Here is a 13,174-nt window from a genome sequence, read left to right on the forward strand (position 1 = left end):
GATATAAGAAGCATTAAGATCAAAAGCTCAAAAACTACATAAATTATATTGATACTCTCGTTCAATATTAAAATCTATGTTCAATCAATTGTAGCATGTTTAAATCTCACCTTTCAGATTTTGACTTAAACTCACATGGATTATGTAAAAGATGGTCAATCAATCACATATAATAAAAACAAATTGAAAGGATCTTAAAGAAGAAGAAAGAAATATAAACTTTGCATTAAATCATTATAAAGTTTTAAGAAATTCAATTAAAAACCCTAAAAATAAAATTAGTTCGTCAACATGGCAAAGAAATCCAATATCAGCTTTGGTCATAAGGTATTTGGGATAGAATAAAGGGAAGAAATGAAAAGTTGGGGTAGATGAACAAAGACATAAACACTTTTTTTAATATGAAAAAGTCTACCCCTCCTTTGAGTATAACCGGTTGTGAGTAATAAATCCATTCATAAAGATTAGTCTGCCCCTACAAAAAAGTAGACTGTTAGCAGTCAATCAATTGTCAATTAGTCCTCTCCTCCCAATCAATCTCCCCATCCATAGGATGCAACCTATGGCTGATGAACGACTGTGATGCCTTAATGAGACCCGTCCCGCCTCCGTACTGGGCGGGACAGCATCGGGATCCTGCGACGAAATATTTGTGGTATATACTTAAATAGTAAAAAAATTATTTATTTCAGTTTTATTATTATTTAAGTTAAAATCAAATATTATATAATAATAATAAGCTAAAATGGTACATTCCGAGACAACTAAATCTGTTAGATAACTAACCAATAACAAACCTAACTTAACTGTAATGAGTTCGGTAATATCATGAAGAAATTGGCGCCAAAATCCGATCTACATATATAAATTAACCACCACTACCAGTACCAGTACTCTTGATCGTCATTTCTCTCTCTCAAAGACCCAACTGTGTTTTTCTACTCTTGAAACTATGGTGGATAATTCATTGTTTGGATATGTAGTGACCGACCTCAACACCTTCTTTCTCCCGAATCCACTAGCAGCTTCCATTGAAGCTCTTCTCGGCCAATTCTTCGGACAGTTTATTTTCTTCAACGACACGACGTTGGGTTTCAACGATGTCCGTAGAGCTAGCCTGGTGTTCTTGGGAAGCGGCGGTGCCATGGCTGAAGGAGCCGAATGGAACTCGTTCGTCAGAGATCGCGGCATCAGAGTCGGCGACGTTCTGCTCTTTAAAGCTCTTTTCTCAACTCCCAACTTCATCAAAATCGTCCCAATTCGTTTGGACGCCGCAAACAACCGCACTATTATTGCTCCTCCGCCTCTGCCTCTGCAACAGCCATTTCTGTGCGTAAAAAAGCTGATCGAGGAAGAAGCCAGTACGCATTATCGTCTTCCTCAAGTGCGGCTGCCGAGAGAGGTAGCAGAAGCATTAAGAGAGTCGCGTACTGATAATCTTGTGGTTCGAGTGATGGACCAGACGTATCCGCATATCCAGATAGAGACGTTGCTGAAGTTGAGAGATGACGGCGAAGCCTGGCTCGAATTGAGATGGTCCAAGTTTGTGGAAGATCGTGGGCTTTTGTCGAAAGATGTCACCATTTTCTGTGTTAATCTTGCTCAACGCCTCATCACCACCACCGTCTGTCGTTCCTCCGGAGAAGATATTCTCGTTCCATCTCCACCGGCGCCGCCGTTCTTATTTTGAATCTTGAAGCTTCTTCCTTTCTTCTTGATGATGAGCTTTGGAGAGCTGTTTTATATAATTGTCGTTTTACTTCTTCTTTGTCGTTTGAGTATTTAGGCCTGTCGTTTTTAATTAGCTCTTTAAGCTTTGTCATTGAAAGAAAATATGAATTGAGTTGTTGTGATTCATTAATTGCTATGAAGATCAATCGTGTAACATTATTATTATGATCACAGCAAAGAAGAGTTAGTAACCACTCGATCAACTAAAATTAGTAATACCAAAGGAAACTAAAAACTAACATAACCGTTTTGATAGTATAATATATTTTTTTATATATAATAAGTGTATAGATAATAGAAATTTTTGTTTTTATTTTGTTAATTTTAATGAAATATTTTTATATTTAATGGTAGTTTGTAAATGCTTAAACTTAAATAAAATAAATAATTAAAATATGATATTTTTGACATATTTTACAATGATAATTGTTTCAAAATAATAAATAATTAAACAAATTAAAATAGGATATTTTTTATATATTTTACAATGATAATTATTTAAAAATAATAAATAATTAAACAAATTAAAATATGATATTTTTGAGATATTTTACAATAATAATTGTTTAAAAATAATATAATTATATGTTTTATAACTTAAATAAAATTTAATTAAACTTAAACTTATTTATTAGAATAATTTCATATTAAACATATAAAATAATCTACTGTGAATTAGGAACAAATTAATTTTAAAAAAAAACTAACAAAAAACATAAATTTAAAATACAATTATAATATTTAATATTACTTTAAATATTGGGAGCTGGTCAAAGAAGATGTTTGTACAGCAGGAACTCAACTCAACTATACTTACTCTTATTCCCAAGAATAAGTGTCCTAATGGTGTGAGTGATTTTAGGCCTATTGCATGCTGCAATGTGGTTTATAAGGTTGCAACTAAAATGATTTGCTCTAGGCTTAGACAGAGTTTACCTGATTTGGTAGCACAAAACCAAAGTGGCTTTATTCAAGGCAGGTTCATTGCCTATAATATTATGGTAGTACAAGACTTGGTGAGACATTATGGACGGAAAGGAACAAGACCAAATTGTATGATCAAGTTAGACCTTCGGAAAGCATATGACACATTAGAATGGGGCTTCATTGAAGAAATGCTTTCGGCACTGAATTTTTCAGCAAGCTTTATCCGCCTAGTAATGGTATGTATCAAAACTCCTCGCTTTAGTCTATCTCGTAATGGTTCCATTCATGGTTTCTTTGAAGCAAAAAGGGGTTTGCGTCAAGGAGATCCCATGTCTCCTCTGATTTTTGTGCTCTGTATGGAATATCTTTCTAGAATTCTCTCTAAGGTGGGACAAAAGGAGGACTTTAAATACCATGATAGATGTTTGGGTTTGAAACTGAACCATCTCTGCTTTGCAGATGATGTTTTATTCTTTTGTCATGGGGACTTTAAGTCCATTTATTATTTGCTTCAAAGGGTTGAAACTATTTTCGATGACTTCTGGCTTGCAACCAACTGATTCTAAAACAGGCTTTTACTGTTGCGGTATGGCTGATACTGAGATTCAGAGAGTCCTGGAAGCCTCGAGGTTTTCTCGAAGCGAGCTGCCATTTAAATATTTGGGACTTCCAATATGTGCTAGAAGACTTTCAGCATCAGAATGTGAAGTGTTGGTGGAAAAAATGATCCAAAAAATTCGAATTTGGGGATCTCGGCATATCTCTTTTGCTGGTCGGGTTACCTTAATTAATTCTGTGCTCATCTCCATTCACTCTTACTGGGCACAAATTATGGTAATACCAAAGAGAGTGCTCAAAAAGATTAATACCATCTGCAGGTCCTTTTTATGGCGAGGTAGTGCTGAATCCTACACTCCAAGGTATGTAGCTTGGGAGCAATTATGTAGATCCAAATCTGAAGGGGGTTTGGGGATTCGAAACTCACTGCTTTGGAACATGGCTGCAATTGCTAAATATGTTTGGGCTATAGCCTCAAAGCAAGACAATTTATGGGTGAGATGGATACATAGTGTTTATCTGAAGGATGAGAATTGGTGGGACTATATTTCTCCTATTAATGGCAGTTGGTACTGGAAACAGATTGTAAGAGTCAAAGAAAAATTCAAACTTCTTCCTAATTGCCAGGCTATGATGATAGGGAAGTATAGTGTCAACATGGGTTACAAGATGCTTTGTGAGGAGCAAGAGAAGGTGACTTGGTACCGAGAGGTATGGAATCGATATAATGTTCCTAAACACAGCTTTATTACTTGGCTAGCAATTCAGAATCGTTTACAGACCAAAGACAGGTTGGTTTCTTTCCATATCAGCCAAGATTCAACTTGTATTTTCTGTGGTGAAAATGCTGAGACAGTAACACATCTGTTCTTTGAGTGTGAATTCAGTGCTAGATGTTTTGTAGAGATCAAGAAGTGGTTGGATTGGAAAGTGAGGAATAGGCCTTTGTTAGAACTGTTACGATGTATCTCAAGGGCGAAATTTCATCGCTTCAAGAAGAAGGTGATATGGGCAGCGATTGCTAGTATGGTTTATCAAATTTGGATAAACAGGAATGACTGTTTATGGAACCAAAAAATACAAACAATTACAGCTTGTGTACAGGTGATTAAGTATAATGTAAGGCATATAATTACTAGCATTAGAACAAAAAAATTTACACAGGAAGAGAAAGGTTGGTTTGATACATTATAAGCTCTAAATGATGTATATAGTATATGTCCAGGCCATTTATGGTGCTGAATAGGTGTAATGAAGGTTTGAAGCAATATAATTGGTTTGATTTATCAAAAAAAAATATTACTTTAAATATATAATATATAATATTTTATTCTGACTTTTAAATTCAAAAACAATCATAAACTTAATATATGATATATATATATATATCATATATATATTAATCAACCAATTAATATATGTATATAAGACATGTTAATTATTAATTAAAGAAAGAAAAACTGCAGTTCCAAGACTTATATAGCTTGTAATTAACTAGCTTAATTACTTATATGAAACTTAAGATTGTAAAACAGATCATTGCTTTCATCATATACTACATTAAAGTGCCTAATAAAGATTCATAGTAGAATCCCATTTGTCATTTTTTAGACTCTGTTTTATGTTATTGTCGTTTTACTTGCTATACTTTACCGTTTTCATCATCAAGTTGATCCAAAGGTTTATCCAAACGACATGTCGTTTCGTTTTCATCAGCTTTAGGAATAGTCTGAATGTCGTAGCATAGTAGTATCTCATTGATCACAAGGTGCTGATCGGTTCAAAAAATTGGCTCACAAGGCCAAATTTTATTTTAAAATTACCAATTTTGTTTTTTGTGCAATTTTCATTTTTATGAGTTCGATACATAATTTTGTTGTTATTTGGCATCTTTAAGATGCAAAATACTACAAGACATGTCATTCTCTAATTAATTAGTCATATCTCGTAATATTTATTAAATTAAAATAGGTAAGATCTGATATTAGATTATACCAATAATAGTATGTCATTTCCTTGTGCTATTGGGCACCATTAGAAACAATGCACTAACAAATCGCCAAACAAACGCAAATGGTAATTAAAAGACTATTGCAAGGTTCTCGAAATAATTAATAGAAGAGGATTCGAGCTTAAAATTAAAAAAATATCATTGTCATAATAAGTAGTAGTTATCACTAATCTAATATTAATGCTCTTGCTGGGGGTTATTATTTTTTATCTAGTTGTTTTCTTCATGAGGTTTCGTTAAAGAAAGAAATACTAGAAAATCAATATAAGTTGATTTAAATGGATGGAATTAAAGTTATTTAATCAACTTAATATTATATAATTATTGAAAAATATGAATCCATATGATACACTACTGTCTTTTGCTATAATAAATGTGTAGTCAATCAAAAAAAGGGCATTTGTCTCTTCGTTTGTGTTATTTCACTAATTTCACAAGTAAAAAAAAATAGTACAAAATTGTCCATGAATAAATATAAATTACAAATCTAAATTATAATTGTTAGCTCAAAATAATAAACATATATAATTTTAAAAATAAAAAAATAAATAAAAAAACTTATCTCATTAGAATCAAAATCATTATTAAAATTGTAATATTCAATTTACATACTTAAAATAAAAATCATAAACTAAATAGCACACTATAATGTTTTGAATCTGTGGTAGAAAAAATAGTAATATTTTTAATATTTATTGGGGACACTATATAAAGTATTTTCTGTATCAGATGTGTTTTCAAAATGACTAAAAAACTATGTTGCCAAACAAATTTTTATTTTATTTTTTAAATAGTGGTTAATTACACTATTCTACTTATTTATACAATACATCGTTATACACTCGTGAATTATTATAATTACTTTTGCCTTGTTTATATGACCTTAAGCATATATAAGATAATAAATTACTTTATATATATATATACCATCAAATGCATTTTTATTCCGTTTTAAAATTGTAAATATTATCTATAATTTTAAAAAAAATTAGTTTACTATTTTATATATATATAATAAAATAAATTATAGTTTTATAATATATATAAATATTTATATAATAATATCTACATATATAACATTTAAACACAACGTTGACATAGATATATATTTACATGATTACATAATATATATAATATAATAATATTTAAAAAAAAATTAATAATAAAAATAGAAAAAGCCATAATATAAATGCATGTATCAACTATTTTTAGTTTCTAATATTAATTTGTTTAAGTCATATTTACAATAAGAATATTTTCTTAAATATAAGAATATTATGTTAAAGTTGTCCAAAAAAATATAAAAAATGTTAAAATCAAGAATTTTTATTTTCTACACACTTTTTATATAGAATAGATATAAGATAAAGAGAATATTCATGTATTTTATTCTTCTTGTAATACTATTTCCCACTATAGAAATTCAACAATAATTTAATCCACTTCGTCCTTTTATTTCATTTAACCCTAATAACTTTTATCATTATTTTTTTTATCATATTAATCCAATCAAAATTAAAACACATAATTTGTCAAATTAATTTAAATTTTTAGGGAGCGTGATAGTTACAACAAGCATCCCACCAATTTTTGAAAAATTCCAAATAATTTAGAGTGTCGAGATCATATATTGCGAATAGTCTATTTTACAAGCATATAAAAGCAATCAAGCACGCATGCAAGTCATCATTAAAACTCTGACTATAAATTACTCATAATTTCTCAAATTATATAAAAAAATTGAATTATAATTTTTTTACGCATGAAAATAAAAATAAATTGCCCCAAATTTTTATTTCCTTAATCAAAAGTTATATATATATATATAAATATACTAGATACGAGCAACGTGCAAAATACACATTTGTTTAGTTTTATTTATATAATTTATTAATTATTTGTATTAAATTTATATTAATGTCATATAAATTTTAAAATAAATATCATATTTTAATTAAATAACTTATTTATTTTTGTTTAAGTTTATATTTGTTCTAGTTTTTTAATTTGGGAGTGACAACAAGATATTATATATTATATGTTTAATGTAATATTTAATATTATACGTGTATTTTAAATTTAAATTTCTTGCTAGTTTAAAAAAAACAATTTGTTGCTAATTCACATTAAATTATATTATATATTTAATATAATATTATTCTAATGAGTGAGTTTAAGTTTAATTCAATTTTATTTAAGTTATAAAATGTAAAATTTTATTATTTTAAAATAATTATTATTATAAAATATTTCAAAAATATTATATTTTAATTGTTTTAATTATTTATTATTTTAAAATAATTATTATTATAAAATATTTTAAAAGCATCTTATTTTAATTTCTTTAATTATTTATTTATTTTATTTAAGTTTAAGCATTTACAAACTATCACTAAATATAAAAACATTCTACTAAAATTAACATTAAAAAATAAAAATCCATTAAAACCAAACACCATTAACACTAAAAATTTTCATATATAACAATAGCTTTAGCATCATTCATAGTCATAGTCTATAAAAAGCGTGTTGAGAGAGAGAACTCAACAATAACCAGAGATTTCAGTTGAAATTTCGAGAAGAAGAAGAAGAAGATAACAATGGTGGTGACCAATCCAAAGTCGTTGGAAGACCAGACGCTTAAGAAGAGGAACGAGGAGCTGGAGCAAGAGCTGAGGCAGAGCCACGAGAGAGAGGAGGAGATGAAGACGGAGCTTCTCAAAGCTTGGAAGAGGCTCCGCATCGCCGAGGACGCCGAGGAGAGGCTCTGCTCTCAGCTCGGCGAGCTCGAAGCCGAGGCCGTCGATCAGGCGCGTACTTACCACGCGCGGATCGTCTCCCTGGTCGATCAGCTCTCCCGCGCCCAGTTGGAGAGCTTAGGTGATGATGTGTACATATGCAGCTGCTCGTCCGCCACGGCCGAAGTTTAAAGTGAAACTAGGGTTGAACCTTGTTTTGCCGCTTAGAACGGCCTGTTGTAAATACTTTCTGTAATAAACTCTGAAACTTTATTTTCGGGATCCCAATGTATGTATTAAACGTTCTAGTGAAACGTTACATCTTAACCAAAGTTTTTAATCCCTAAACCGCTAATCACACTTAGATCACGATTTTGGCCAAATGACTCGGTTAGCGAGTTTAGCACTGTTTACAAGGCACACCGTAACGGTCCCTGGGGTTTGGGGCGTTACATTGACTATTAAGAATAAGTATCCACTGCCTACGATCGATGATTTATTTGATCAATTACAGGGGAGTACGGTGTTTTCTAAGATTGATCTTCGATCAGGTTACCATCAGCTTGTTGGATTAGCTTATACAAGATCTTTATTTATTTTCATGTATATCTAATATTAAACAAATTAATACGAGATAGCCTAAAACATGTTTCTAAAATTGAATTCAAAGAGAAACAGATAATAGAATACTTACAGTATACGCAGCGGAATTAAATAGTCCTTCCTTCAGTTTCTCTAACTTTTGTATCCTCTTTGTCGCAGAGTATTATCAAGAAACTGAACCGATCTTCTATTTTCTTCACAATCTTCCAATGTATCCTTAGAACCACCTAGACTAGTGTGGGAAATTCTCAACACATGAGATAGATGTAGAGAGAAGAAGAGAAAATAACAAAGAGGCTTAGAAAATGACTTGTGTTTAGAGAGAATCTTAAACTATCAGAAAATCTGACTTGTGACTTATCAAACTTATGTTTTGACTTCTCTCTAAGCACTCATTTTATAGACTCAATTAGGCCATTTAATTTAATTAAAAAATCAATAAAATAATAGCCATTTTGAAGCCCTAGGTCGAAATTATCATGGGATTTAGGCCCGTGAAATTTCTCATTTGATTATAAGCCTATTGGACTTAAAATCAAGGCCTGTATTATTTTCTATTGATTTAATTAATTAAATAATTATTTAAATATTTTATCAAATTAATTATTTATAATTTGAACCTTGATTTAAATTGATTTATTAATTTAGATACCAATTTATCTTAATTAATAAATCTGTCATAATTTCTCTTTTCTTCTCAAAATTCCATAACTCTGTGAAACTATCCAAAATTGACCTGGTCAACTTTGATAATTCTAATTTATAATTAAATCAATTAATTGAGACTATCTAGATGATTTTATCCAATGTACAATGGGGACCATGGGCCTATGAAATCAAGCTCCAATAAGTTATCATAAATCTAACAAATAAATTTACTAACTTATTAATTCTTTGTGACTCCACTATAGACTTGGAATTGTACTCTTGAATTCATAGAACGCTCTATAACAAATATAGATACGCTATTAATTATCCATTGTTACAACCATAATTGTCACTCAATCCTCTATAGACGGTCTACAATGAGACAGGACTAAAATACCGTTTTACCCCTCATTGTATTTTATCCTTAAAACACTTAGTTCCTTGTAAATGATATTTCAGTAAACTAATTTAATTACTGAAATGAGATCTCTATCATTTAACACCTTGAACCAAACTAAAAGGAAGACATCATTTCACTTCTTCATTAGAAGCTATAGATGTTCATATCTATGATTAACACTCCCACTCAATTATACTATCGAGTTCCCAAGATGTAAGTATGGGCTAGTCCGTAGGGTAAGCTGGTAACGAACAAGTCAAAGAACTCAAATAATACAATCAGTTAGAATACTAACCACTCATAATTGAGATTGAATTGACCTATGGTCAACTATATGATATGACTAGAATAGATAATAACAGTATGTTTACTTATCTTATCAACTGTCAATATCGGTCATGTCCGATGTAACAAATACATCCGATCTTATCTACTTTGCTAATGTTCTGGAAAGAACACAACACTGTAATGTGTAAGTAGATCATATCGTAGATTGGCAAGTCGGTGTAAATCCTGTGCACTGACTAATCTTAGGACTAACTTATTTTGAACATATAATCATATTTATATTCCACTGTGATTACGTCACTGTAAATAAGATTAGCTATATGCTCGGGATTTAATAGAAGTTTATATTAAACAAATAATCATGAAAATAAAACATGTGAGCAAAGTGATTAACCAAGTCAAAAAATGATTTCTATTCTTTTATTGATAATAAAATAAGATTACAAAGAATTTGGGTTTTAATTAGGGCATAAAACCCCAACACAGCTAAGGATCAGAGAGGAGGACATACCAAAGACCGCTTTTCGAACGAGGTACGGACATTATGAATTTCTGGTTATGTCCTTTGGATTAACCAATGCCCTAGCAGCTTTTATGAATAGGATTTTCAAGAAAGTCCTATAACACGTCTTTAAGAAATTAACTCCAAGCACCTTTTCTTTTTCCAAGCATTCAAACAGACATACCCTAACAAGGCAATGGAGATGAGTGTAAAAGCTAAAGAGTGAGGATGAAGGTGGGCAGCTGGCGATGGTGTTAAGTGCATAGTGAAGCCCTGTGAAGAAAAGATCTGTTACGGCAACTTGAGTACTATATTTGTAAAAATGACCACCAAAATTGATCATACTCACAAACTAAGCAACAAAACAATTAATATTTTAATATACTTGTACAAGTGGACGCTTGAAGGAGTTTTACCATATCACTACTTTGTATTATAGATTATTGTCTTTTTTCTTTTGTCCAATTGCTTTGTATTAAAGATTACATGTGAATGGAGAATAACATGTCAATATAAAGAATTAGTTATAATGAATTTGTCCCTGAACTATATATAAAGCATATAAATATATTATAGACCTGCTTAGCATGCAACTATAGCAAATTTTTGAAAGTACAAAGAAGAGGCTGAGATCAAATTTATATACATACAACATGAAGCATCAAATCATATAACATTTATATGTAGTTTATAAATCAATTTGTATGTATATGCATATAGAGAAAATCGAGAATATCTTTTTGTCTGTTGGCTTTAGAGAAATGAACTATACCATTTCTCTTTTGTCTCATAACACTTATAAGTATAATAATACTGGTTTGTTATACAATCTAAAATTTCAAAAAACAACCATTTTCAAAAGTGATTTAAACGAACATGGTCCACTAAACTCTGATACATTTGTTTATTTTCCAAGAATCCTGACTTTCATGTAGGCTAGGGTATTCTTTTTGTGTACCATGTTCCTTTAAATATATAATTAACATTTTCTAGGAGCCCTTCATACAAACATTTTCTTTTATAATTATTAATTATAATATAAGGAATTAATTATAATCACTATTTGTGTCGTGCCCTTAATTCAGTTAGTAAAAATATGTTTTTGGAAATTTCCTTGGTAGGGCCTTCAAAAAGAGCTCTACCGGTGGGGCTTTTTGTATTCTTAACCTGTGAACAGTTTTCGACGCGATTTTTTTATGACCGCGTATATTGTAGTTATTTAGAGCATTCTACAAATTTTCAGAAAATTCTGAACAATTTACAATTATATTTATGGATAGAATTTTTATTATTAACTAATGTAATGGAAAGTCAAAATTAGAAAGAGAATAAGTCATAATTTAACTGTCACTTTATTAGATTTTTATATAATAGAATATTAAAATTTAAGTCTTTAGAAAAATTTACTAAAAAAATTAAGGATACTATTCCGTTTTTAATTAAATCGGTAAATCGAATATAGTTTTTTTTTTTTTAGAATTGAAGAAATTGACATAATAATAATAATATATAAATATCAGGGCGTATTTAATTATATCACATATGTGTAACAACTAAATAAATATCATAAATTCAAAATTCAAATAAATAAATAAATATCAGGAGATAGAAAGATTATACATATAAATACGAGGGGATCATAATTAAGATCATAAAAACAATTTATTAGAATTTAGGTTTGCTCTAAGTCAATCTTCAAGATTCAAGACCGATCAATGGATCAATTTCTCAGTTTGGATGATCAGGTAACTCATCAAACGTTATTATTATTTTTTAATAATATTGAAAAATGTGTGTACATATATTAATGAAGAATTAAAATGATTATTTTTGTGTTTTCAGGTGTGTACAAGAAAAAGAAAAAAGCATAAAATCATTAAACAAAGATCATCGGCGATGTCTACGATAGGTGATGATATATTATTAGAAATATTAGTCCGACTTCCTGATTTTAAATGTTTAGTGGAGTGTGCTTGTGTATGTAGGCAATGGTTCTCAGCTATTTCTAGATCCAAAATTTATTTCAGCCACAGATTCAATCACTATCACCGCCAAAAAAGACTACTTTATAACTCATCATCATCCCCATCTCTTCCCTTCACACTACTATTTACAACTCACTACATCCATAATCACTTTTCAATGGAATATTTTTCTGAGAGATCAAAGATTTTTGACTATGGTGAAACAGCTGCATTGTCATTTTTACCTTTACCTCGGATTTACAAACGTTTTACCTATTTGTGGTCCTCATTTGAGGATTTGTTGTTGGTGGAAGTAATTCTTAGTAAACGTACTTGCATACGCAATCGTATGTACGTTTGCAATCCTCTTTTAAGACAGTTTGTTGCACTTCCCAAGTCTCCAACAGCCCATCACGAAAGTTATATATATACATTAGTAGTTACAGGTTATGATGATAGAACCAAATATAAGGTAGTCAAAATCAGCAGAGATCCACCACATCCTTCGTTACTCCATTTAACAATTTTTTCCTCTGAGACTAGACAATGGAGTCATTCGACTTTAAAATCTTCATTCCCAGTCGTAGAGGGCACATTTCATAGATGCTATCGTCGAAAAACTGTAGTTGGAAGCAATGGGATTATATACTGGCCGTATGGTTCATGCATAACTAGTGGCATTATTGCCTTTGATTTTTCTTCGAAACAATATCGTATGGTTGGTTTGCCTCAAGAGTTAGGTTCGAGCTGGGGTTGTTTGGATGTTGTGGTACATTTTGGAGTGGTTCGGGGGAAGGTGCGGCT

At 30.5% G+C, this 13,174-nt stretch overlaps 1 protein-coding gene across 1 annotated transcript; it reads left to right on the forward strand.

The window, feature by feature from the left end:
- The first annotated feature begins 2,510 nt into the window (after positions 1–2,510).
- On the forward strand, positions 2,511–4,938 carry LOC133778814 (uncharacterized). The gene is made up of 3 exons (XM_062218836.1): positions 2,511–2,894; positions 3,118–4,320; positions 4,828–4,938. The coding sequence occupies exons 1-3, from the start codon at positions 2,511–2,513 to the stop codon at positions 4,936–4,938; spliced, it is 1,698 nt and encodes a 565-aa protein (XP_062074820.1).
- The last annotated feature ends 8,236 nt before the right edge of the window (positions 4,939–13,174 follow it).

The sequence above is a fragment of the Humulus lupulus genome, chromosome 5 (genome assembly GCF_963169125.1).
Source record: "Humulus lupulus chromosome 5, drHumLupu1.1, whole genome shotgun sequence".
NCBI classification, from domain to species: domain Eukaryota; kingdom Viridiplantae; phylum Streptophyta; class Magnoliopsida; order Rosales; family Cannabaceae; genus Humulus; species Humulus lupulus.

Excerpts from the sequence above, each read along its gene's own strand:
- LOC133778814 (XM_062218836.1), top strand. The coding sequence starts at position 2,511 with ATGTTTGTACAGCAGGAACTCAACTCAACTATACTTACTCTTATTCCC. Across the intron at positions 2,895-3,117 it reads GCTTTATCCGCCTAGTAATG|ATGATGTTTTATTCTTTTGT; the intron begins GTATGTATCAAA and ends TCTGCTTTGCAG. Across the intron at positions 4,321-4,827 it reads CAATTACAGCTTGTGTACAG|ACTCTGTTTTATGTTATTGT; the intron begins GTGATTAAGTAT and ends GTCATTTTTTAG.